The following is a 24,593-nucleotide window of genomic DNA, read 5'->3' as shown; positions in this document are numbered from 1 at the left end:
TCGCGCAGATCCGGAGTGGTGAGGCAGCGGGTGGTGCGGGGAGGCGCCGGGCTCAACCCCGCGTGCAGGAGCCGGCGTCCGGGCCAGGCGGTCCGTGAGCCGGGGCTGGGCGAGCAGGGAAGAGGCCAGCCAGTGTTCGCTTTGCGCCTACAGAGGTCACTCTTCCACGCGCAATGCTGCCGGCGCCAGCCCTCACCTCTTCCCCCGGGCTGTCTGCTCCGCTCCACTTTGCACTTTCACTGATGGATTGTTTGGGGAGGCTGCTTCCCCTCCCCCGCTCCCCTCCACCAGGGTTTAATATTTACATTTAAATTTCGTCCGAAGAAACTCCCATTAAGCCGTCCATTGCTCAGCTCAGTATCTATGTGTCTCTGTGTTTACTCCTTAGTGTGTATCCCGGAGGAAGATTAGAAATAACCTTCTTGGAAAAAAATGTAGAACCATGATTATTCCCACCATGGACATCAATATCTTCTTTTCCTGCTGTATTTGGGGTGGGGGCAGGCGACTGGTATTTTACTCACCGTCCGGATGATGAGGATTACTGTTTTTCTGTGCTTTGGCCACAGATGTGGAGACCTGCTGGAGGCCTGCATTTTGGAGAAGCCTGCCTCCCTGCCCTGATGAGGTTTCTGTTGGCTATGATGGCTCCGGTCCTTAAGAGTAGAATTTCTTTTAAAATTGTCATGATAATGCCTTGCCTGGAGGACTGGATAATTTGTCCCTGGAAAAGGTCTACTTAAGAAAGTATGCAACTGTGAATGCTAGCTTGAGAGGTCAGAAAGATTTCTTCCTGGAGGAATTATATGAAAGAGCCTTTTCTCAGTTGGAGAATGAATAAAAACCCCTCGTGCCAAGGGGTTGCTTTATTTGGGGGAAGTTGCGTATTTATTTCCAGGGAAAAGTTTCAGTCAGTAGATGCGATGTGGCAGGAAGGTAATCAAATGCATGGAAGTTTCACATCAGTTCGTATGAACTGTGGAACAATTCATTTGTAATGAAGCAGCCATCAGTAATTAGATTTGTTTCATTCGGAGGTCAGCTTTTTTAGCAGGTGGTCGACATAGGGAGCGTGAGCAGCTGTTTGGATGCAGGGTCCAGAAAATCCTTTGTAAGTTCACTGTCTCCATAACTACTTGAATCACACTGTCTGCTACTCCCATCCCCGAGAGTTTATACAGCAATCAAAAGAAGTTCTGTGTGCTGAAACGTTAGCGGCGGCCCTGCGAGGTGGGTCACCCGCATCTCATGCACAGGCGCTGGTAGGCTTGCCTCAGTTTTTGCCCATCAGGTTGTTTCAGCCTCTCCGCCACCCCAACCCCCCACCCCAACTCGGCAGAGAATAGCAAAGCCTAGCTTTCATTTCCAATTAACATTTCAGCAGAACAGCTTTAAGGAGCGTGATGTTTTTGCCAGAATCAAATAGTTGCCTCTTCTAAAAGGATGCCCACGTCAGAGGCAAGGCTGTATTGGTGTGGCATTCTACAATGAATTGCACTGACTTTGTTGAAGATTTCAGCCGAGCATTAATTTCTTTTGGCTAGGGGGACTGTTCCCTATGCACCATATACTGGTTAGTTAGCAAAGCATTTTTCTTTTCCCATGTCATTTTTCCCTGCAGAATGCTGAATTCCTGGTATTGATTGACTTGATACAAAAGAATGGCTGGATAATATCCAGATAACCTATGATACGTGGGCCCCACCACAGTCAGGCTCTGAATAAATACGGACCTGTCAGAGATTGATAAAATAAACTACAAAGGATAGTGCTGTTTAAACAGTCCATTCAATACCATATATAAGCCAGCCTGCCTTCCATTGTGTCTGAAATTCTTATTTTTGTAGATAAACAAATGCACATTCAACACGGATTGAATAGCCCCTTGAACTATGCTCCACAGTTTGCGTTTGGGTTAATCTTGTCGGTTTTAATATAGAGAGAAAAAAGCACAAAACACCAGGGGTGAAATTGTTAGTGCTTTACCATCCACATTCCTCACGTTTTGTCAGGATGATAAACTATAGGTAATGGACTGTCGTTGTTCCACAGGACAACTGAGCCAGGGCGAGCACAAAGACGGAGCTAAAGCGATATCTCACCACATGCCTGGTCGCCTCCTTTTCAGGCGAGAAGAGAATTTATTTGGGAATCGTGTGTCTAGGGACTGCACTTTTTAACCTCGCCAATTACAGCTTCAAGCCTCAGAAACGGGAGCTGGAGGTTAAGATGATTTGTTAAGCACTCGGTTCTAAATCTTTCACAAAGCGTAGCTGTTGACACTTGTCCTATGGATGTAAAGAAATGCAAATGACTGCAAATTTCCCGAACGTTTCTGAGTCCTGGGCAGAAGGAGAAGGACAGGTGGATTAGCCACCATCCCCCGGAGCAGCTGAAAACTATAGATGGGCATGGTTTCTCCATGTGGAGTTGGCTGAAGAGTCATCAGTGCATTTCGATCACTTATTGTAAAACCTCTTGTCTGTAAATTTCCTGAGAGAAATCCTTTGCTTGGTGGATCAGTGCAGTAATTATCCTCAGAGGGACACTGCAGCAGCGGGTGCAAGTCAATCCCTGCCACCTTGCCTTCCCCTGAAACGCTTTGGGTGGCTCGCAGGAGGCTGAGGGTGACATCTACCTTAGTGTGATGTTTCCCAGAGCGTCTGCCTAATGGGGACGATCTGAGATCCCAGCGTGACTGCAGCCATGCGTCATAGGAATGGGAGTGGCAGGGAAAGGAAATACAGACTGTGGACCCTCGGCAAAAAAGGATATTTTTGTTGTTGTTGTTGTTGTTGTTGTAGGAAGGATATTTCCTTACCGTCTTATGAAAACTTTATTCTTAAACCGTTCCTTCACAAAGTAGACAAAAAGCAGGGCTCTTGTAAGAAAAATAGTGATGAAAATGGCACTTCTGTCTGTCTAATCTCTGCTTTCGTTGGCTGCTGACATAAAGGGCCTGTTTTTCAGGTCACTTATCATACATCTACATAGATTTGCTTATGAGCTCAGCCTTTGTGCAGTGGAGGAGAGCCTTAAATAGGAGTGTTCAACTGTTTAAAATATTTTGATTAAAATATGCAGAACCCATAGAGCTATAAGCTTCTAGGCAGGAATTAGCTCTTTCAGGGAAGAGCTCCCCCCTCCCCAACCTTTTTTTTTTTTTTTTTTTTTTTTCTAGGGATGGGATTAGAATGGGGCTGGGAGAGGGATAGAAGAAAAGCGAAGAGAAGGATGGCGAAGGGGACAGTGTTCCGAACAGCTTGGGAAAACTCCTGTGGCTTCATTGTCTCTGTAAAGCTAGAGAATACAAAGACATAAGGAACTCAGTCCTTCTCCCATGATGGAAAATGTAAACCGTTGACACGGCCCCCTGTTTAACTTGTTTAATTCTTGTTTTAAATTCAGTGCTATGCTAGCCGTGTGAACTCTGAAGATTTCTTCAGTAATCCATTTTGTAGTTCCGAATCAAAAACAAAGTGAAAGGGTCTGACACAATTTGCTTTTATTTTTAGGCAAATCAACCCTGGTCATAGTTAATAAGGGGATTACAACCCAGACTAGGTCTTTACAGATGTAATGTAAATCAAGGGCAGAGTATAAAGAAACTGATCCCTTTTGATTGAAGTATGGTAAAAAGGCATAGAGAAACCAGCGGCAGTAATCTGATTGTATGGCAATAAAACCACCATTTTCTGTCTTTCAGATAAAAATAATGTGGTAAATCCATGCAGTTCATAAGATGTAAAGGCAGATAAAGGGTGAAGCCATGGCAACATATAGATTAGCTTGATGTTGGAAATGACACGTCCCTGAAAAGGGTGTCGAAGCGCAGGCCCTTGCTCCAGGCTGTTGGCTATTATGTGAGAACCACACAGACTTGGAAACTCGGATTAGAAAGTATGAAAGCCCTACTTGTGGCCCGGGATGGTTCAAGCAGCAAAGAAAAGCTGCTCAGTTCTTGCTCATTGATGGTGGATAATATGGCCAAGGTAGATTTCATTGGCCGCCCTTTTTCCTAGCGGTTGAGATACGGGGCTGATTAAAACTTCGGATCAGCGCCGCGGTGAAAGCCTGCAAGATTTTCCCTTTTAACTCCTGGCCTGACAGCGGCGGCCATTCTGTAGGATTAACTGCCCTTGGCGGTCCTTGCCTACATCTGTTTGGGCTTGAGGCAGGGCCATGCTGGGAAGGCTCAGAAACCAGAGGGGAAGGTAAGGCTGGCGCTACCCGCAAAGAAAGGGAGACCTTTGGATTGTAGCCATGTTTCAGACCCGGTGCCACATCCCCCTGCATGGGAGAAGCAAAGGTAAACTTTCCATATTGTCCCTCTCCCTCAGCCAGAGAGCTCTCCTCCAAGGTTGGTCCTTCCCACCCTGGAAAAGAATATGTAATACAATAAGTACCAGGGTGGGGGGCGTTTTCATTCAAATCAGCAGTCATCCAATAGGACCAAACCAATGGGCTCTATCTAGAGGATGTTTTACTCATGGATGTGAGTTTTCACCTTAGAGTTGAATGGGATGGTTGCCCTTCACCTAAGGATAGGATTGTAAAGTGTTAGCGCTGCTCCGCTTGAAAGTTAAAAACAAACACAAAAAGAATCGCTGTGCTGTAGGGTCTTACTGCCTTCTGTCTTGAACAATCTTGGGAGTAAACTGGACTTTTGTTTTTGCCTTCCACACTTTCCATTTTAGTCCTTAAACAAAACACAAAACCATGATTGGGTTACAAGCAGAGTGACATCCGCCAGTCGGGTCGGGCCAGAGAGGAAATATTTGCTTTATTGCCTCCTGTTTGGCGTTTTAGAAGAGTCTCAGCATTTCTTTAGGAGAGTCTGACCCTTAAGACGTTGACAATCCCAAAAGCTACAAACACCCCCAGTGCCTTTCTTGATGGAGTGGATGAAGAGGGTTCCATGCTGTTCCCTTTAACAGCAACATGGGGCCCTCCTAGACTAAGTCCTCCTGTGAGCGTCTGAGATCTGCATCAAATCTTAAATACTCTATTCCAGACCCATTGGGTTGATTTGGTTCCTAATGCTCAGCCGACCCGACCCTCTGCTTGGCGCTGGGATTTGTCGCCTGTTTGTTCTGGTCATTACTATGTAGCTTTCATAGGTCACAAACAATTTAAAAATTATTGCACCTGCATTCGCCCAGGTCCAGTGCCTGCGGACTTTACCTTCCTTTCCAGTCTAATTCAGTAATCCATATCAAAAGATCCTTTGCACTTGTCTAGATTCGCCAAAGAGAAGGGACACCCCCTAATTTACAAGCTGGTCACATCCAAGCACCTTGCATTCTACGTTTGACAATGATTGCTAATGGCCCATTCAGCTAAAGTATTTGCTTGTTAACAGGGAACAGAGCATGATAAATGTCCAGCAAGCTTGCGGCCTCCTTCAGCTTTTCATATGCAGACTGGTGCATATTTATGGCAGGCAAATGACAAAAGGAGAAGCTGAATTGCCCTGGCCTCGGGCTTTCTGCTAGGAACTGGGGGTTAAAGTGATTACATGGAACCGGGGAGCTCTGCCTCTGTCCGCTGACCGACATGTGGTGCGTTCGGCCGCTCCTTCTACCTGCAGGAGCGTATTTCAGCAATCCTAGAGATAAGGATGGTTGGATCTGGTGTGCTGGTGAAAAAAAGGAGGTGATCAGTTATGACACGTTTTCCACGTACGCTGAGTGCCAGGTGAACCTCTTCTTGCTGCTCCTGCAGAGAATTGGCAGGGCCTCTTTATTTTCCTTTTTCCTGTATAAACTCAAACGTGTAATTCTAGTTCAAAGCATTTTGTGGCTGGTGAGTGCGTGCCTGCTGAATTAAAAAAAGGAAAAAAAAAAAAACTGGTAGGAGAACACTCCATTAAGGAAAAACAAGCCCTTAGTAATTCTCTACCCAGAATATGAAGGGGGAAATGGCTGCAGTGAAGTATTAATAGTTTACTATGTTCTTTCTCCAAAAGCACGGATAGGTAAAGGTTCCAAGAGCTCAGTGGCGGGCAGACGTTCAGGACGCTCGGAATGAACCACGGGTGACGTGCTTTACTTTGAAAGCTCTGGTTTCTCCAGTGCTATTGAGGCTTCGTGCTTTCTGTGTGAAACCATGGAATGGTCCAGTTTATTTTCCCAATGTAAGCTCATTTACGTCCAGTTTTAATTCCAGTCCTTGTAGAGGTCTTCCAGTACTTGCTGAGAGTGTGCGGATGCCTCCCATGTCACCCCAGAATAATGAGTGCCACTCTTCACTGTTGACACCAGTAGAGGCAACGTGTTTGTATTGGAGGAAAGTGATGGTGGACGGGCCTTTGGCTTGGGTGGTACTTACGGAGTGTGTGCTTGTAATGCAACGCCCGTGTGTGTGTGTGTGTGTGTGTGTGTGTGTGTGTGTGTGTGTGTGTGTCAGGTGCAACACCCTGCTGTCTGCCCACTCTATTACTCCCCAGCCACACTCCCTTCAGGACGCCTCACCTCTGGCGTATCAGTTTCCAGCTTCTCTGCAGTCTGTATGGTTCCCACGGGTGACCTGAGGCACAGCGTGGTTCCACCACCTGATGAAATGCCTCTGAATCATGGTCCTTTGCTCTTTCCACTAGTTGAGCTGGCTCACAGTGGCCTGAAACATTTGCCTTGAGTCACAACTGTCTTACGAATGAGTGGGCCCAGGCCGGTCGTGTTCAGGGCCAGCTCAGAATGTAACTTCCCTGCCAAAGAAGTTAGAAAATGCCAGTTTTTATCTAACTACCAGAACTAAATTGGGGGTACATCTTAGATAAAAACAAGCTCTTGTTAGCCCCGAATTCCCCTTGTCTATAGGAAGGATCTTCCTTCCTATAGATGGATCTTCGTTATAATGGACTGTCTAATAGAGCTTACAGATTCCCCTAGATGAGTGCCTTCTTTATGACAGATCAGACATAATTTCTTTAAATCTTCTCTCCATAATCCCACAGCACTTTAGTTAAATAACTAGGGTATAGAAAACCTTATACACTGTGCTGTCATGATTCATACTGCAAGCCTTAATCCCCGTTAGGGCCCTCTCTATCCCTAAGAGGTGGGGGCAAGAGCTGTTTCATTTTGGCAGTCCCCCCACCTACTACTAGCTAGCAGTGACATCCAATAAGAATTAGTCCGATGGCCAGACACAACCCAGATGTGTGTTTATGGCTGCTCGTGTTGTGCTGAAATGGCACCTATTACTAGAGATCTACCCTCCAGAGCAGTGGCCCTAGTGGCACACAGTCACCTGGAGGGCTTGTTAAAACAGGGTTTTGCTGGGCCCCACCCCGGGAGTTCTACCTTCCCAAGGTCTGGGCAGGGCTTGAAATTTACATTTCTTACCAGCTCTCAGCTGATGCTGATGCCACTCTGAGACCACACCTTGAGAACCACTGCCCTCAATCACCTTTTTTTTTTTTTTTTTTTTTTTTTTTTTGGAAACAGCTCAACATTAGCTCATCATTTTCTAAGGTTGTTTTGGAATCTTCGAAGAAATCTGTGGTCCTGTCCTTGCTGGAGGCCATAGGGATCATCTCGGTCATCCCCAGTGGGTAAAACATTGATGTAGTCAACAGGCATTTGTTAACTCTGAGGCCCCGTTGCTGATGAGAGAAAGGACTGTCTCTACCCTCAAGAGACTTAAATTCTGAGGCAAGGAGAGGGAAGCCGTGGTGGAGGTGTCGTCCCAGGAGATCTCTGAAATACGCAGGAAGCAAGTCAGAGCAGTAACACCACAGCTCAGAGTGTGTGTGTCCGTCAAGGGTACAGCCGTGAGCACCCACAGCACTTCATACATGTGAGCATAGCTCAAAGACGGACCCTACAAATGAGGCAAATGGGGGGATGCCAACAGTGATTTCAGCTACCTTTCCTAATAGGACAATTAGCAGTGCCTCCTGGTTCAAGACACATGTGATGGTAACGGAAAGGTCTGGCGATTTGATTTAGCAAAGACAACCAGGCAAGTGCCGTTTTCACCGAGTTAAGAGCTAAGAGTACATGCTTCGGAATCTGGCTGTTTGGGGCCGGTCCCAGTGCAGCTGTTTTTTTACTGTGTAACTAGGGGAGTAACCTCCGTGTCCTGTCTCTAAAATGGAGGCGGTAATCTAATAGTGCTGAATAAAAGAGTAATAAAATTGTGGTCAGGATTAAAAGAGCTTAGCTCTGTGCTTGGCACAATGAAGCCATAAATGTCAACTATTGTTAATAAAAACTAATTGAATATCTGTGTGCCTGGCTATGGTTTACTTTGCTTACCGTATACAAATGCAGAATACGTAAAAATGACATGTGAATAAAGATTACAAAATGCCATGTTCACCTTTCAAGGTTTGTTGTGTTGTATTGGGTTGACCTGCCAGACTTCTACTCATTCTTTAAGACTTTTTTGTTATATGAAGCACGTTATTTCCTCTCTACCGTAAAGTAGGCGCTGTCTCCTCTCTTCCCCGACCCGACCCCTGATGCTTTGTTGTAACATTTGTAACACTGAAGAAATCAGTTTCTCCACCATGGACTGAGCAGAGCCTGGGCTGAATCCGCTTTGTGGATCCTAGTACAGGATGGAGTAGGAGATCGTGTTGTTGAACACATACGTGAATGCAACCTGTAGGGATGGGCAGAAGAGTAGCATTTTTTGCATTAATGTTACATGTTACTTCTTTAGAAACCTACTCACCTGGTGGACACAGTTGGTGTTAACCACAGTGGTACAGAGCTCCTTCCATGTGCCAGATGCTACTCCAACAGCTGACAAATACTGACTCATTAAACCTTCACAGTAACTGTCTGAGGGAGGTGCTTTGATGACTCCTGTGATATCTATCGGTGGGGAAACCAAGGCACATTAATTAACTCGCCCAAAGTCACATGGCTAATAAGTGGTACCGTCTGCGTTTGAACCTGGTTCCTCTGGTTCCTCTGCTTCCGGGACCCTTTCTCTTAATTCTCTGCCTCTCTCTCTCTCTCTCTCATGTGATGGCACGGAGTAATTAGAAATCGTGTAACTAAATTAAGCCTACGTTTACCAAAAACAGTGCATGCATGGTGGGTTTAAAAAAAAAAAAAAAGTTTGAGGTGTAATCCTTTCCATGTCGATCTTGATTTATAACCTTTCCCATGATGGCTATTACAATTCTAAATGGATCCTTTGAATCTTTGATAACAAAGTCCTACCTAATGGAAACTAGACCGTTATGAAAGTAGGTAATATTAATGCATTTATCGAGTACTGTTCCTTTGACTATTAACATTTCCTTTTAAAAATTTTAAATATTTGATCATTTCTTTGCTGGGAGAAGAGGTCGGCTTCCCGAGGAGGGCTGCATTTGATAAGGTGCCGCGGGTGTGTGTCAGGCTAAGGAGATAGGATGACATCTTTTTTAGAGTCTAGTCACAATTAAATGCCATTTTATTTTGGATTTTGGGACCCGGGCCAGCTTCCAGCTTGTCAGAGCTGAGAAGACTCAAATCAAGTCCAGGCCTATTTCTACAGCAAACTGGGATTCTGGCTTCTTGCCTGTGGATCCATTCAGTATATCCCATCTGGCTTTTGATGTTCTGCGAGTTCGGAGCAGTTTGTTTTAGGAAGCCAGGCAGCCTGGGCCTCTCCTGCCTCCAGAAGGAGGTTCCTCAACTTCCCCAGGACCTGACCTCGGCGTCTGCTCACCTGCGGACCCCGCAGCCGGCTACAGGTCTCAGCCAGGCCAGAGTTCAGGGCCCAGGGTGTCCTCCTCGTTTGTCCGTGTCCCGTGTCCTTCGGTTTAACTCAGTCACGCGGCCTGCTTGAATAGCTTAAGAGTATTGAATTCCTGTGCACTTTTGTGTTTTGGTGAAGCCGCATCGAGCTGCTTGTGGCGACAGAGCAGGAAATGTATTGCGCACAGTTAGAGCAGGGCGCCGTGGACATTTTCATAAAATACCGTTCGGGGGGATCTGCGTGCAAGTCTCCAGCCGGTCAGGTTTGACTCCTGTGTGATGTCAGCAGGACCCACCTGCCCGCCGTGGGACCTGCTTTCCTCCTTCCCTCCCCCCTGCCCACTCTGGGCTGTGTCCTGCCCAGTGCCCCCAGCACACCTGTCCCTGACCCTCCTCCGGAGCCCGGGAAGAAGGAAGGGCACAGGAGGCAGGCGTTTAGGTGGTTGGTTGTAAAGCGATGGCACACAGCCTTGTAAGCTGTGTTGGCAGGCTTCTATCAGGAGAGAAGCGAGTTTTGTCTCTTCTTAAACCTTACTTATCCAAGTGTTCATTCTGAGCAGCCCACTCTGTGCAAGGCCGTGGGGTGGAGGGCCGGGCATCCCTCAGTAAACACAACAGGCTCACTCTCGGGGTCACACCCCAGCCTGAAGAGAAGGAATTGGACCCTCTTGGTGTGCCTCTTTCTTTTAGTGCCGTTTCCCCACCAAACGGGAGAGGTTTTTCATTCACCCATGAAACATGGGTGAATTGCTTTTCTAAATAGGCAAGATTCTTTGGAATTTAAAAAAAAAAAAAACTGTGATGATGGGGAAGAAAGAGATGGAAGGAAGAGACGCCCACACTCTAGACTGTGATGTTGCTGTGCGAGGAGATCTTAATCCCATTCCTTCCAGTTTTTAAAACGCCAAACCACTCCCTTCTGTGATTTACATGTGCCTTTCATGTCTGCGATGCTCCCACTCAAGTAGATGAGCAAGGGGATGCACACACTTCTCTCTAAAACAACAGAGAGCCATCTGGAAATGCCCCTTGAATTTCTTTCTGTATGGATGTGAAAGCCACTTTTCTTTCTGGTGCCTCACCTATAAATAGCAGGAGTCCCACCTTCCTTTATAGACTCTTGCTAATAGCACGTTTGGAACAAGACCTTACAGGTGCAAACAGATCCCAGTTGGGAAAGACGCTCGCAGCGTCTCTTGCCTCTGAGGGTTCTGAAATACCTGTTTCGCCAATGGGACCAGTGGATGAGCCAGCAGGACAGAGTTGGCCTGGGTGACTCACTTCCCTCTTGCTTTCCCACTGCGCCTCCCAGCCACCCCAGTTTTGCCTTCTCGAGCTACAGACTTGATGGGGTGGCTTTTCTGAAAGTTTTGAGAGAAGGGGGGAGCTTAGATCTGTTCCATAAATAAAAACCTCTATTGTTTTGTTGCTGTTGTTGCAAGTGGCCGATCTTTGTTTTTAATTCCATTGCAGAGATCAGCTCCTCTCTGAACCTGGGAAAGGAAAACAGTGACACGCTCAACGTCTGACTTACAGAGACAAAGCTATCTTTTTCTCTTTTTTTATTGAGTTTTTTATTTTAATTCCAGTATAGTTAACATGGTGTTACGTTAGTGTCAGGTGTATAACAGAGTGATTCAACAGTTGTCTGTAGTACTCGCTGCTCATCATAAGTGTGCGAAGATATCTTTTTCAACCCCAGCTTGCTGTAGACTGGCCTCTGACTTGGAAGTTTTTATTACAGTGGGACAGATAAAACTTAAATAAATAACTTGCGCTATTTTCCTGAATGGAAACCTAAACCATGAGAATATTTGAACATTCTAAAATAAAATTCACCTTAGCCACCAATGTTTGAGCACTATGTCACAAATAAAAAACAAGATTAACATCAAAAGGAGTCCGTTTTCATTCAATTGTGCAGCATTGCAGGCTGTGAAACTTAATATTATTTTGACTCGTACAGTAATTGTAGGACGACAGGGAAGTGGATTAAGTTGAAATAAAAGCACTCAGCAGCACCAGTTGAGGTCACTGGCCAGAGTGAGGCCTCTGGCTTTGCATATTAGGATTTTAGAAAGAAAACTTCTCCTTTAGACTCTAGTTGAATGCTTTTTCGCCAGCGTGTACAGAGACAAAGAGGCACACTCCTCACCTTGAAAAGTTGGTAAACTGGTTTGCTCATCCACCGCCTCACAGCGCATTGCGATTTCTCTGCTTCTCATCTTTCTTTTTCTGGAAAAGATTTTGCTTGTCATTGGTGTGAAGCTTGAAAGGCACCCCCCCCCCCCCAACTCAGCTCTTAGATTTATAACACTTTAATGGTCCCAGATTGTACAGCCTGCTTTTATTCCCCTTTTCTTTTCCTTGAATAAATCAGGTTCATGTTGCAGATGATATTTGTGTGAGAAAAGTGTGAAAGAAGGGGCACCTGTGAAAACAAGCCATTGTCCCAGCACCCATACACTTTCGAATTAAAGCAGAAAATGTCAGTTAAGACCTCCAATGACTGCCTTATTTCTTGGAGGTTTAGAGCCACTGACACGATCGTGGTGCACTCGCCCTTTAACCTGCTACTCCAAGCCGTGGTATCTGGTGACCTAATTCTGGATAAAGCTGACACCCCACAGCTACACCCCACTCTCTCTGGTTTCGGAGAAAGTTTGTGCAGAATCTTGTTCTGATGTGAAAGTGCTAAAGGGGGCAGTAAAGGGCTATCCACAAAAAGGAAACTTTTTCCAAGTATCTCTCCGGGTCCATGTTGCCTCTGTCTGCCATGGGCCCTGCTTTTATTTATTCCCTTTGTAAGAAACACTTGTGTGCGGGGCACTCAGAGAGCTGGTCTTATGAAACCGTGGCAGCCATCTAGCATTAAACAAAGTGATCCAAGAGGAGTATATTCTGCTCGCTGATGAAATCCACATACGAGCTGAAGTCCTGCTTCTGCAGGATTTCTATTCTCTGGTGCACAGAGTGTTTCTGAACAGGATCTTCTTGGGCTGCTGTGTCCACGCTCTGACAGTCCATGTGGACGTGGGAGGCCCCCAGGGCACAGTGACGTTCCGGGTCACGCGTGGGTCTGGGCTAACCCAGAGCCGTTTGTCAGGGGTGACCAGAAAGCCCCACCAGGGGCCAGCCAAGCTACAGAGGGCTCTTTCTCATTCAGATTTCAAAAGGGACTAATTTACAAACAGACCCGCTCCTTTTCTCTGCAGCCTTTGGCGTTTAATTAAAAATAGGAGCATCTTCTGGGAAAAGGGCACGTTTTCCAAAATGTAGTAAATGCAAAGCGTACTTAATCAAGAACTCCGGCGTGCAAATAAACCCATTCCGCGATCGGATGTGATTTTTGGTGCCAGCTCCTGGGCCAGACCTGCTTCTGAAGCTGGAACTCAGATTCCCTCAAATGTTAGCCAACTGACAGAGTTCTGCAGTGCAATGATTCAGCATAAACCATACCCATCCCGTATTTTTCATTCATGTGAATACACTGCTTGTGCACTAATTACTAAGCTTTTGTGGACTCAGGAACTGACTTCTTAAATAGACCACACTTCCCCCCATAATAACTTTATTTAGTTACTTTCTAAGGAAGTGCACCAAAAAGGTTAAAACGTCTGCAGGCTTTAAATATTTTAAGTGCTTATTTTTAAAACCAGCATTTGGAAAGACTGATCGGGAACAGGCTACAGTTTGTTCTCTGTACGCTGAATGTGATGTCCCAGGTCTGATGACAAAAGCACTTAATGTTTACTGCAGAAAATTGTGAAAAATGCAGAAAGCTGAAAATCACCCTAAATCTACCACCCGGTAGCTCAAAGCAGTCTCAGGTAAAGGCCCTCAGTTGGATCATCGGTGTATGTTTTCTGTGTCGTCAGCAGAGTAAGCAGAATGGTGTAAGGCACGTTGTGTAAGCGTGCATGTTTGCAGCTGAAATTGGCCGCGACCATATACTCTGATGTAACTTTGAAACGAAAGGAAAGATCAGTCCTCCGTGAAAAAAAGTAACCTCTGTTCATTTATGAATCTTATTTCACTCAGTCTCGTGCTCCTGAGGTAGCAAGCACATCATGGGTGGGTCTCCAGTCTCCCCAGTTTGCCCATTGGCAGGATTTGACAGGGTTCCCGTTCTCAGGTGGATGATACCTGCCCTACTTATGCAGAAAGATCAGATGTTTAAATAGATTCTTAGGTACATAGTAGCAAATACAAACGGCTCTGGACCGGGACTGAGACTTTTTTACATTAGAAGCACTGTCATCGTGTCTGGCTGGAGGGGGTTTGCCCGACCCAGTTATTTGGACACGGAAACTGGTCAGTCCTGTCTACATCTTATTCTGATCTCTGTTATTCCGTGTCAGCGTGGTACTTTTGCATTCGGCTCCCATGTACTGAGTTGCCCTTGTTTATACGGCAGTTGGGCATAGTCTTCAGTCCACCTTCCCAGGATTGCTTCCCCCAGGAGAACCAGGCCTTCTGATTTTCATGTAGATTCTCACAGACTGTAGCAGCATCAAGGGGCCATCCCACAACTTGGCCGTTCTTCTAGGTTAATTTTGGGTGGGCAACTCCAAAGAAAAGTGTAGGAAGTCGTTGAATGTTTGTCCTGAGGTGTGGGTGTCATGGTCAGGGACAAATACGGGACCAGATAGGGGAGGAAATGGGGCATTTGTCGTGGGGTTAGGGGTGCAGTTGTGGTTCCCCGACACAGCTATCCCTAAGTATCTCCGCCCCTGGCTTCCCATGGGTCCTCGCATTCCATCTGGCCAGGGTTTGAAGTTGATGGGGCGCCCCCTGCCTCCATCCGATTATTTCCCAGGCACCTCTGAGTCCTGGTAACATAACAGGAGTCAACAGAGGAATCCAGACTTGAGGTCACACGTGTGATGTTCTGGTCTGTCAGAGAAAATTGCATGTTGTGACCCTTAAACTCTGAAATAGCTGGTTTATACTTCAAATGTATTATGCTTGGGGGTTTTGTTTGTTGTTTTGGTTTTTTAAGCATGGATACCTAGTGTGGATTAATACAATTTTTTTCTTACATTTTATTTATTTTTGAGAGAGAAAGAGGGAGGCACAGAATTTGAAGCAGGCTCCAGGCTCTGAGCTGTTAGCACAGAGCATGACATGGGGCTTGAACTCACAAACCGTGAGATCATGACCTGAACTGAAGTCAGACACTTAACTGACTGAGCCACCCAGGTGCCCCCAGTGTGGATTATTAATACATTAAGGAATATCATGTCACATGAGAGCTGTATTATAAATAGTTTCTACAATAATGAATATGAACTTGAAATGTCTAATTTAGATTATTAGAGATCTAATTTAGATTACTAAATATTAATGTCTAATTTCAGTTATTAGATTGATTCAAAGTATTCCCTATGGGAAATACTAGAGTCTGGTTTGCTGAATAACTTAAAAAAAAAAAAAAACTTGGATTACATTTGATAGGTAATCATAAGATAAAAAACATTCTGCTATCAGACCTTTTCATTTCATGCAGCTTAACTTTGGAAACCCTATGTAGGGTTTCTGTTTTATTCCGTTATTGTCTCTATATTTGATTCAAAGCCATCACGTCTATTGTCTTGCTTGGAAATGACTCACTGGGGAAAACCATGGAAGCTGCCTGTTTATGCCCAACCTTCCCCTCTTAGAGCCTTCTGGGGAACCCTCCACTGACACGCCCAGCCCGCGCCACTCCAGGAAGCAGCCCTGAGCCCCAGGCCTCCTGATGGACAGGAGATGTGACTTCTCCTTCCCAACAAGAAGAGTAGCCTAGCTCAGAGAGGGAGCCGTCTCTGTCCTATCTAGGACACGAAGCCCTGTAGGTCTTTGTTTTCTGTTTGGGATTAGAAATCGGCAGACTTTATTAAGTGACACCTATACCTACTTTTGTTTGCGTATGGTTTAATAAAAACCTCCTCCCCTGCGTGGTATGGCTTGTACCTCTGGGGCTTTTCCTCTGTGCTCCTTTTGGTTAGAAGGTAAAGGTTATTTCATCACACAAAAAGAAATCTGTATCTGATCCCCACCGTGGAGAGCCAGGTTAGTGATTTGAAATTAGCCCATTGCCACCCCCATCATTCTGTGGGTTTTTTTGAACATTTCCTAAGTCAAAACAGGAGAAATGTATTACTAAATATTACGAAATATTCAGGGCATTGTTTATGCTGTGTAGTCTGACTTATTGTTAAGGTCTCTCAATCTTGAGGTAGTAAGATCCAAATATAAATGACCCAGCTTCAAAAGCAGAACTCTACGGTTACCGACTTGATGTTAACACATGGGACGCATTGTTTTCCACTCAAAAGTGGTATTAAGAAATTCACCCCATTTTGTTTTCATTTACATTTTGGGTTCTCATGAATTGTCAGGAGACCGTCCGTGGCATTCTGATCAAAACACAAATTTCATAAAGTTGGTCGGTTTCTTCCCCACCTGTTTGCTCGCAGCCTCCTGGGCCAGGTAGGGTTACCAGATGGCCGCCTTTGTGAGCCGTGGTCTCAGCTGACCACATCTGGAACAGGCTTCAGGCACATGCCTGGCGTGGAGTTAGGCCCCACGTGGCACTTGCAAGCCTGTGTGTCCCGTTGACTCTCTCTTCATTTTGCTTAGCCTCGTGGCTTATCTATGCAAACCTCAATTTAGAAAAACTTGCGGCTCGCAAAACCAGATTTATGCTGTAATGTGATGCAGCGAGAACTGAAAAGTGTGCAAAGGAAGGGGGCTTTTCCTGTCGTGTCGCGTGTTTGGCACAGCGAGTCTTCATCTGTTTGGCATGTCATGTACGTGTGCAGTGACTAAATGAAGATAATGTGATGTAAAGGGCTTTGATCGGTGCGTAACCGAGAAGAAGTTCTCCAAAGCAGTGGTGTTTTTGTTGTTAGTGGCTCTGGAGGGGCTAAGTGCCCTGCATTTTAGATGGGAAGGGATTGTACGAGACTGCCATGCTGACAGATCCTTCCAGAAAGAATGGATCACAAGCTCAGTCTGCACTGCTCCGTGCTCTCCAGAAAGACCGCCAGGCCTGGAATGAGGTCTTGGAAATCCCATCCCTGCTCTCATCTCAGTCCATCCCTGTCCCAATACCCGGGGGTCCTGTCTACAGAATTCTTCCATGCCTGTGATCCACAAATAGACAATGGCACGTAATTGGACTTGAACTTCTTTGTGCATTTTCTTAGCTTCCACTGGTTCTTACGTATTTTGTCGATGAATACGTAATTTATTGAGCATTTACCATATGTGGCCCTCGGGCATTCAGTATTCAGACACACGGGACCTGCCTGCCCTCAGGGAGCTAGCTAGACTGTGCCCTGCTGGTGAGGAGAGCCTTACACTTTTGTCGCTCGGCGCATCTGGCACAAAATAGGTTGCTTTAGTTGTTACACTCACTTGACACTCTTTTTGCTCTCGTGTTGCCTTAGAAACTGAGGGTTCCTGGGAAGCAAAGGAGCTTCTGAGGTTTGATGGTGCACAGTGGGTAATGTAGGCAAGAAATGTATGATTCAGGCTCTCAGTTTCTGCTGAGAAACCATAGTCTCATCAGTATGTATGCGTGTATTTATATACATTATATATTTTTTATGTTACATACACTATATTATATATAAATCATGTTCTATAAACCAGTTTACGTGCAAATATATATATTGTGTGTGTGTGTGTATATATATGTAATAAGTATACCTTTAAAACACTGAAATGCTGGGCCTTTCTTTAAAGGATTCTTTTTTTTTTTTTTTTTTTTCTTTAAGGGATTTTTTTTTTTCCTTTAAGGGATTCTTTTTTTTTTTTTTTTTTTTCGTTTAAGGGATTCTTGAAAGGGAAAAGGATCAAATCGTCGCCTTACTTTTTGCCACAGTGTGTTCTGAAAAGCAAACAGACACTTTGCAAAGTGTTTGCAATAGGGTGCTTCATCGGGATTTAGTTTTTATGAGCATATCAGATAGGCTTATTGAAATTCGAGATTTCTGCCCTTCTCTTTCATTTTGCCAGGCCATCCCATGGCTTAACCCTCCCCGTACGTCACTCCCTCATCACTGACAGTTTCCAGTTTCTAGGTGATTTGTGCCTTCTGAGAATACAGTCTAAAACATGCTGGTCGTCACAGCCAGACCGGCCCGTGTGTCGTAGGTTCGTGGCCTCGGCCCGTCAGCCGCAGCCCAAGCTGGAACTCGCGTTTGGGGAGTGTGAAGAGACCATCATAAGCAGTTACTTACATGGCGGGGAGGAAATCTGCAGTGATTCTTTAGTGAAGCCAGGAAAAAAAAAAAAAAAGCCCTCTCATGAAGGATACACAATCTAGGGAGCATTTTGAATGAAGAGAGAGCTTAGTGACATACGGGGTGTGATGCGGGCAAGTTCTGATAAGTGGCCATGATCCGAGGCTGGGGGGGAGGGGGCCGAGCCAACCATTTCCTTGAGGTAATTGACTGGATGCACAAGAAGGTGGGTCCATCTGGCCGCAAAGGATCCTGGTCTCTAAAGCCCCGAGCGAGTCCCTGGGGAGATGGTCCCAGGTCACAGCTGATGGTGAAGACCAGTGCTTTGAGAGGAGGCAGACCCAGGCCTGCAGGCTGCAGGCCTTAGCTGTGGTTTAGGAATACTTCTAACACAGCTAACACGTGCTGCTCTCTCTCTCTGCCAGCTCCCCGAGGAGCAGACCTAGGACAGAAAAAGTTTGGAGTGCAGTGGGCACCCCCAGGCAGGAATTGGCCCCTGGTTCTTGGACGCAGAGAAGATTTCCTAAGAAGGTCAAGGAATAAAAGAGGAGGAAAAGGATGTGTCAGGAAGGCCAGCACATTTCGTTCGTACCGACTGCCAGGCATCCTGCCCCCACTGCGTGACCACAAGAATACACGAGAATCGCTGTGAGAGGCAGGAGTAAATTCTGGTTCAGCCCTTCAGTCCGCCCCCCAGAACCCAGAGTTGTGTTTTACCCACAAGAAAGACAGAATTGCCGAGAAGAGAGCACACTGGCACTTAGGAGGCGGGGGCAATAGCCTGGGACTTGAATTTTCAAAGCATCTCCCCAGAAAACCATACAAATGGCCAAAAAAGTCACAGAGAGGCTCTTGACTAGTGGTGACCCTCATTTGTCAGAAGTTGTAGAAATTCTTCAAGGTGCACACATGGTTGTTTGAAGTTTGTCATTGTTCTAAAAAATACTCATTTTGAGAAAGATTTTGTTAGATTCTCTTTCTTTCTCTCTTTCTATGAATGCCATGTCCTTGCTAAAGGAGTCTGGGGGAAAGAAAGGGAGGAGGAACCACACACACTCTCTTAGGGATTGTAAGTAACACATTCCTGAGGAAGGTGATAAACCGTGTGCAGCGTGCGTTTTTCCTGCCATAAAGAGTATTGGTTTTTAATATAAATCTATACCACAATTTCTTATGTTCTTTGATGATTCATAACAACCTCATGTGCTTTTCAGAAAAATTAATACCATTCATTAGCATAAATCATAACCTGTATCCTCACTGTGTATTTGGAATTGGGGTGCCTCATCATCCAGGTATGCGTGCGCTCGCTCTCTCTCTCTCTCTCTTTCTGTGAATTATGACCCGTTCATTGTCATGGCTGGTGGGCTTCCCTGGTTAAATAAAGGGTTGGATTGGAAGGATTCAGACGTGATGCTTTGTTCTTGGGCTTGAGTATTTTAATGAGCCTACAGGCTTGGCTGCTTGGAGGGAGGGACGAGATGGGGTTTCTAAGTGTGTTGTTAGTGTTAGCACTTGTAGGTGGATGTTCGTTAGAAAGCTCTTGTGTCCGCTTCTCAGAGAAACTCCCCATTAAGAAAGATCTTTCAGCAGCATGGCAAGCAAGAGGGAGAAAAGAGGAGAGAAGCTGTAAGCTTTCAGCTGTAAGCACCAGGGGGATATTGTCTCAGTCATCTTAGTTCTGAAGATTTGCTTCTAAGAATTAATTGGAGCAAATACATCTCAAGGCAGAAAAAAAGGTCTGTGAAGCAGGGACCGTAGTGGCTGTCCTTGTAATTTGGGGACTCTTCATCTTGCAGCTGAATCAATACTCGAGGGAATTACTTCTGGTTATCTTTTATGGGTTTGTAAGACAGTTCTTTTGTTCGGTGTAATAAAAACCCCATTGTTTGATCAGTGGCTCACTAATTATGATAAGTAATTTGAAACATTCTTGATGAAACTTGTCTGTTAATTAACATCAACAGCAAATGGAAACTAACAGGACAACAGAGTGTGAGTGCACCCACTGTTCCCTGGAATCCCTGCCATCTTTCTGTGGCATGCCCAATAAACTAAAGCTGCCGATGGTTTAAAAAATAACAAACAGGTGTGAAGGTGTGACTCACCACCCAGGAAAAGTTATTGTGAAGTTATACAAAGGAGTCCTGAAATATTACAAGCGAGGAGGTGGTAAAAAGAAGTGTCAGGAGGTTGACTGATCCTACTCGGGAGTAAGGAGAGTGGTTTCTTTTTGACTGTTTTTCTTTAAAGCTTGGTTCCTAAATACATTCGCCCCATGATGATCTGAACTAAGATACTTTGGATGAATACAAATGTGGATTTATAAAAGTATGCTTTGGAATTACTGGCCTTGCGTGGCTGTATTGTAATTATTGTGAATACTGTTCATGGTTATCAACTCAGTGGCTTTTTTTTTTTTTTTCTTTTTAATGCTTTTAGATTTCTACCTGGACAAGGACTGGTACTATACCCACAGATAGGAGACAAATTGGATATTATTTGCCCCAAAGTGGACTCTAAAACTGTTGGCCAGTATGAATATTATAAAGTTTATATGGTTGATAAAGAGCAAGCAGATCGATGCACTATTAAGAAGGAAAATACCCCTCTTCTCAACTGTGCCAGACCAGACCAAGATGTAAAATTCACCATCAAGTTTCAAGAGTTCAGCCCTAACCTCTGGGGTCTAGAATTTCAGAAGAACAGAGATTATTACATTATATGTAAGTATAATTGTATTCATTTATTTTACAGAATATAGGATAAGCTAAATAGGTTTGTATCAATTTTTTTAAGTGTTATTATGGCAAATAATTTGGTGAGAATCTTTGCTGAAAATTGTCCATTTTTAAAGAAACCTTAATTGAATGAGGGACCCTATACTCATAGTACTCGATAATATAAATACCCAAAGAGGAAAAAACCTCCTAGACTTTTTATAGTATTGAAATAAATGGATATATATGAATATTCTCAGCGTCTCTACTGACAAAAACATTTTTAAGGACCATTGGTGAGATCTGATAGGTAAATCTTGTGCAATGACTTTTCTCTTCATCCACCCATCCATCCATCTATCCATCCATCCATCCATCCAACCATCCATTCATCTGTTCATTCATGCATTTAGTATTTACTCTGCACCAGAAACTGCATAGCACTAGGGATTCAACAATAAACAAGGTGGGATGATGGTACCCTTTCCTCATGGGACTCCCAGATTCAAAGGAAGGGTGTTTTAGGCAAACCACAATTAGAAGAATAAGACAAAAACTTGGGTTTCTTCAATGAATTAGTTTTGGTTTGGTTTGGTTTTTCTATCTACATAGTAAAATGACACATTGTTTCGGGAAACATACTGTGTATCCTTTGGGTCGCATCTGAACTAGCATTCCCTTCATGAAGCTGTGAAGGCCGAGGAGGCACACATCCAAACACATGCCCCCTAGGGGCAGATTGCATGTTGGCACAAAGGCAGGATTGTTCCCGGCCCAGGATTTTGTCAGAGTGCAATCTGGGTGACTGAGGTTAGTTAGCTGGTTACATCACTCAAGCAATGAAATATGTTTTTCTTAATTTCTTTGGTTTAAAGCTCTGCTCAGAGCTGGGTCGCACGTCTGCTCGCTTGTCACTACGGCTTCAGTCCGTCAGGGAATGCAGAACTGCTGTCTGCTGGGCATGCCCACCGTCTTCTCTCGATCCCATCGAAACTGGCTTTCTCAACCTGCCGGCCACTCACTCTTTAGTGTGCAAAGTCAGTAACTCCCTGACTTAACTTGGTACTCGAGTACACTAGTTTTTACCACGTTAGTTATTAAAATGAAGATGGTCATAGCCGTCTAATTATCCTGTCCTTTGTACAAACCTGAAACACTAGAGACTAAAAGCCTATCTTTAAGCCAATGTGACACCCAGAGAGTAGCTTACCAAGAGTAAGTACCATGAAGAAAGGAAAGGGGGTAAATTATAGATTTCAAAGAATGATTATCATAAAATGAAAATAAAAGCATTCCGATGGAAGAAACAAGCAGGTGGGGTGGTAAATGATACAAAACAATAGAGAAATCTTTGAAAATATAAAAGTTATTAGGTAACATAAATGGAGCTATTGGAAGTCTAGCAGTTTACGTATTTATTTATTTATTTATTTATTTATTTATTTATTTATTTATTTATTTTAAAGACTTTTTCATGGGGCACCTGGGTGGCTTCGTTAGGCGTCCAACTTCAGCTCAGGTCATGATCTCACAGTTCATGAGTTGAAGTCCTGCATCGGGCTCTGTGCTGACAGCATGGAGCCTGCTTGAGATTCTCTCTCTCTCTCTCTCTCTCTCTCTCTCTCTCTCTCTCTCTCTCTCTCTCTGCCCCTCCCCACTTGCACTCTCTCTCTCTCTCTCTCTCAAAGTAATACATAAATAAGCTTTCAAAAATTAAAAAAAAAAGTACTTTTAAAGACTGTTTACCAGGGATCCTAATGTTTTAGTGCAGGGAACCGAAACTGACCTCAGATGAATTCACACAGAAGGCTGGTGCCCAGAGGAGGTGGGAGAGGGCAGGTGCAGTGCCTGAGAGGGGGCACCATGGAGTGCCCGCTGCTCCTGAGTTGTCACTAGAACTATGTGTGCAGCCCAGGTCCATGAGCTGGCTCTTCCATGGAGATAAGCCAACAGACCCAGATTTTGCCCCTTTATTTTCAATGATGACTTCATAAAGATGGCTCTGTACATTCTGTGTCCGCCCCTGAGCACAGGTGGGATTTCAGCACACATGGTGGGATTTAGCCTTCAGTCTGAGGTCCGAGGCGGGAACACAAACACTGCGTGCTTGGTATTGGCATCAACACATGACAGGTGTGTATTTAGAAACAGTTTAGGGGCTCAGGTCATGATCTCACAGTTTGTGAGTTCAAGCCCTGCGTTGGGCTCTGTGCTGACAGCTCAGAGCCTGGAGCTTGCTTCGGATTCTGTGTCTCCCTCTCTCTCTGACCCTTCCCTGCTCATGTTTGCTTTCTCTCTCTCTCTCTCTCTCAAAAACAAACATTAGAAGCACAGTTTAATTTAAAATTATACTATTAATCTATGCAACCATGGTATCTCTTACTGTTTTTCTTTTGATAAAACCTCATCATTAACTTCAGTAGCAGGTAGCTGAGCTACACTGGCCTCCAGGACTCGCCTCAGAGTTAAGTTTCGCTGTATAAAACCACGTGGTAGCCTGGGATAAAAGAATCTTTCTTAAAATAGAGTGAAGGGTTTCCAGTGGGAACCCGTGAGAGGCTGTTTGAGCACTGGCACTGGGTGGTTGTGGGGGGTCCTGGGGAAAGGGCCTGGGGCTGAGAGGCCAACCTGGGGGACTGTCCCTCACTAGGCAGCTGAGGGACTCCTGTCGAGTCGCACACACAGAAAGGCACTGCAGAGACTTGGGAAAAGCCAGAAGCTCATTTCTTATCCCACCCCCACAGCAGAGGTCATGGATAGACAGCTTTCCCAGGAAAGAAGGTGAGAGACGAGAGGCACACATTTTAAAATAGTTTAAAAAGTTCGTGCTGACTTTCCATGGCTTCTTCAAGAATTTCAGGATTTTTAGAAGTCACTGATTTCCACCTCCAACGATCACTCACACACACCCAGGAGTCCCACTCGACTTAAAATAGCACCAGTCAAGATAGCGGGCTGGAAAGTACTCAGCTTTACAAATGTATTTTTGACACTTCAGGTCATCGGTTCACTTTGAGACAGTGAATAATGTTGGTGTGGAGGATGCTGTCATGTGGACAGTGTGTTCAGCTCCAATCTTAGCGTCTCAGAACCTTCATAACTAAGAGTAGTAGTGTTAACACCATCACCGTTGTGTGTGGTTCCTTTTCAGGGGAAGGAAAAAGGAAAGGGATAGTTGGGAGTCGAGTTACCGCAGAGGGGACGGGTCCAGATTGCCCGTGGGGTCCTGAGGTGTTGGCTAATTCCCTAGGTAAACTGATTCCAGGAGCACTGCACCAGCAGCCCAGAGACCTGGGTTCCAGTCCTGCCGCCTGTGCTTAAGGAGAAAGTCCCTTTATTTCTTTGAATTTTGATTTGTTTTCTAGAATGTTCCTTTATTGTTGTTGTTATGGCCCATGATGGAGGGCTGCAGTTCCAAACCATCTTAGGGCTGGAAACACACATCCAGGGTAGGGTCTCTTGTCCACGTGCCTTTCCTCCAACGGAAATGGACGGGATCTGCTATGAATTCTTTAAAGACACTTAATTTGATTTACAGTGTTACCGGATATAGAATGTAGTCACCACCCTTTGGAGTTTTAGAAGTAAATATTAATTCTTAATTGGATGTGTATTTTTAAACCTACCAAGTATCCACTAAATTCCCTTAGGAAGTGACAAAATGATACGCTTCCTCATTAGTTCTTCTCATAGATGATTATTTGCTTTGACATGTGGCAAAATGATATATGTGGGTTTTCTAAATGTTTAGAATTGACTTTTTCAAGTGACCTATTTCAGTAATTAGCCTTGGGCCTAATTTGCATCAAAAAATCTCCTAATCTTAAATGACTCAAAAGGGGGGTGTTATTGCCACTTGGTCTGAAAAAGCCCCCTGTTCTTTATCACATTCATATTCTTTTTTTTTTAATGTTTTATTCAATTTGAGAGAGAGAGAG

The 24,593-nt window shown here is 44.8% G+C and overlaps 1 protein-coding gene and 1 long non-coding RNA gene across 4 annotated transcripts in view; one reads left to right on the top strand and one right to left on the bottom strand.

Moving 5' to 3' along the window:
* Positions 1-24,593, top strand: part of EFNB2 (ephrin B2) — a 45,446-nt gene that overhangs the window by 2,038 nt on the left and 18,815 nt on the right. For both annotated transcript variants that reach the window (XM_019834389.3, NM_001114344.1), the window contains 1 exon segment: positions 20,378-20,661. In XM_019834389.3, the coding sequence (XP_019689948.1) occupies positions 20,378-20,661 (284 nt within the window).
* LOC109499129 lies at positions 3,186-22,773 on the bottom strand. 2 transcript variants are annotated; one of them, XR_006596683.1, is made up of 5 exons: positions 22,442-22,773; positions 11,857-11,936; positions 8,683-11,194; positions 6,474-6,706; positions 3,186-4,376 (listed from the first exon to the last, which is right to left on the bottom strand). It is a non-coding gene; the product is annotated as an uncharacterized LOC109499129 (long non-coding RNA). The 2 variants fall into 2 exon arrangements; XR_002156279.3 differs by lacking the exon at positions 3,186-4,376 and having other exon boundaries at positions 5,335-6,706.

Source organism: Felis catus, chromosome A1, assembly GCF_018350175.1.
Source record: "Felis catus isolate Fca126 chromosome A1, F.catus_Fca126_mat1.0, whole genome shotgun sequence".
NCBI classification, from domain to species: domain Eukaryota; kingdom Metazoa; phylum Chordata; class Mammalia; order Carnivora; family Felidae; genus Felis; species Felis catus.
This window is presented reverse-complemented; position numbering and strand designations above follow the sequence as displayed.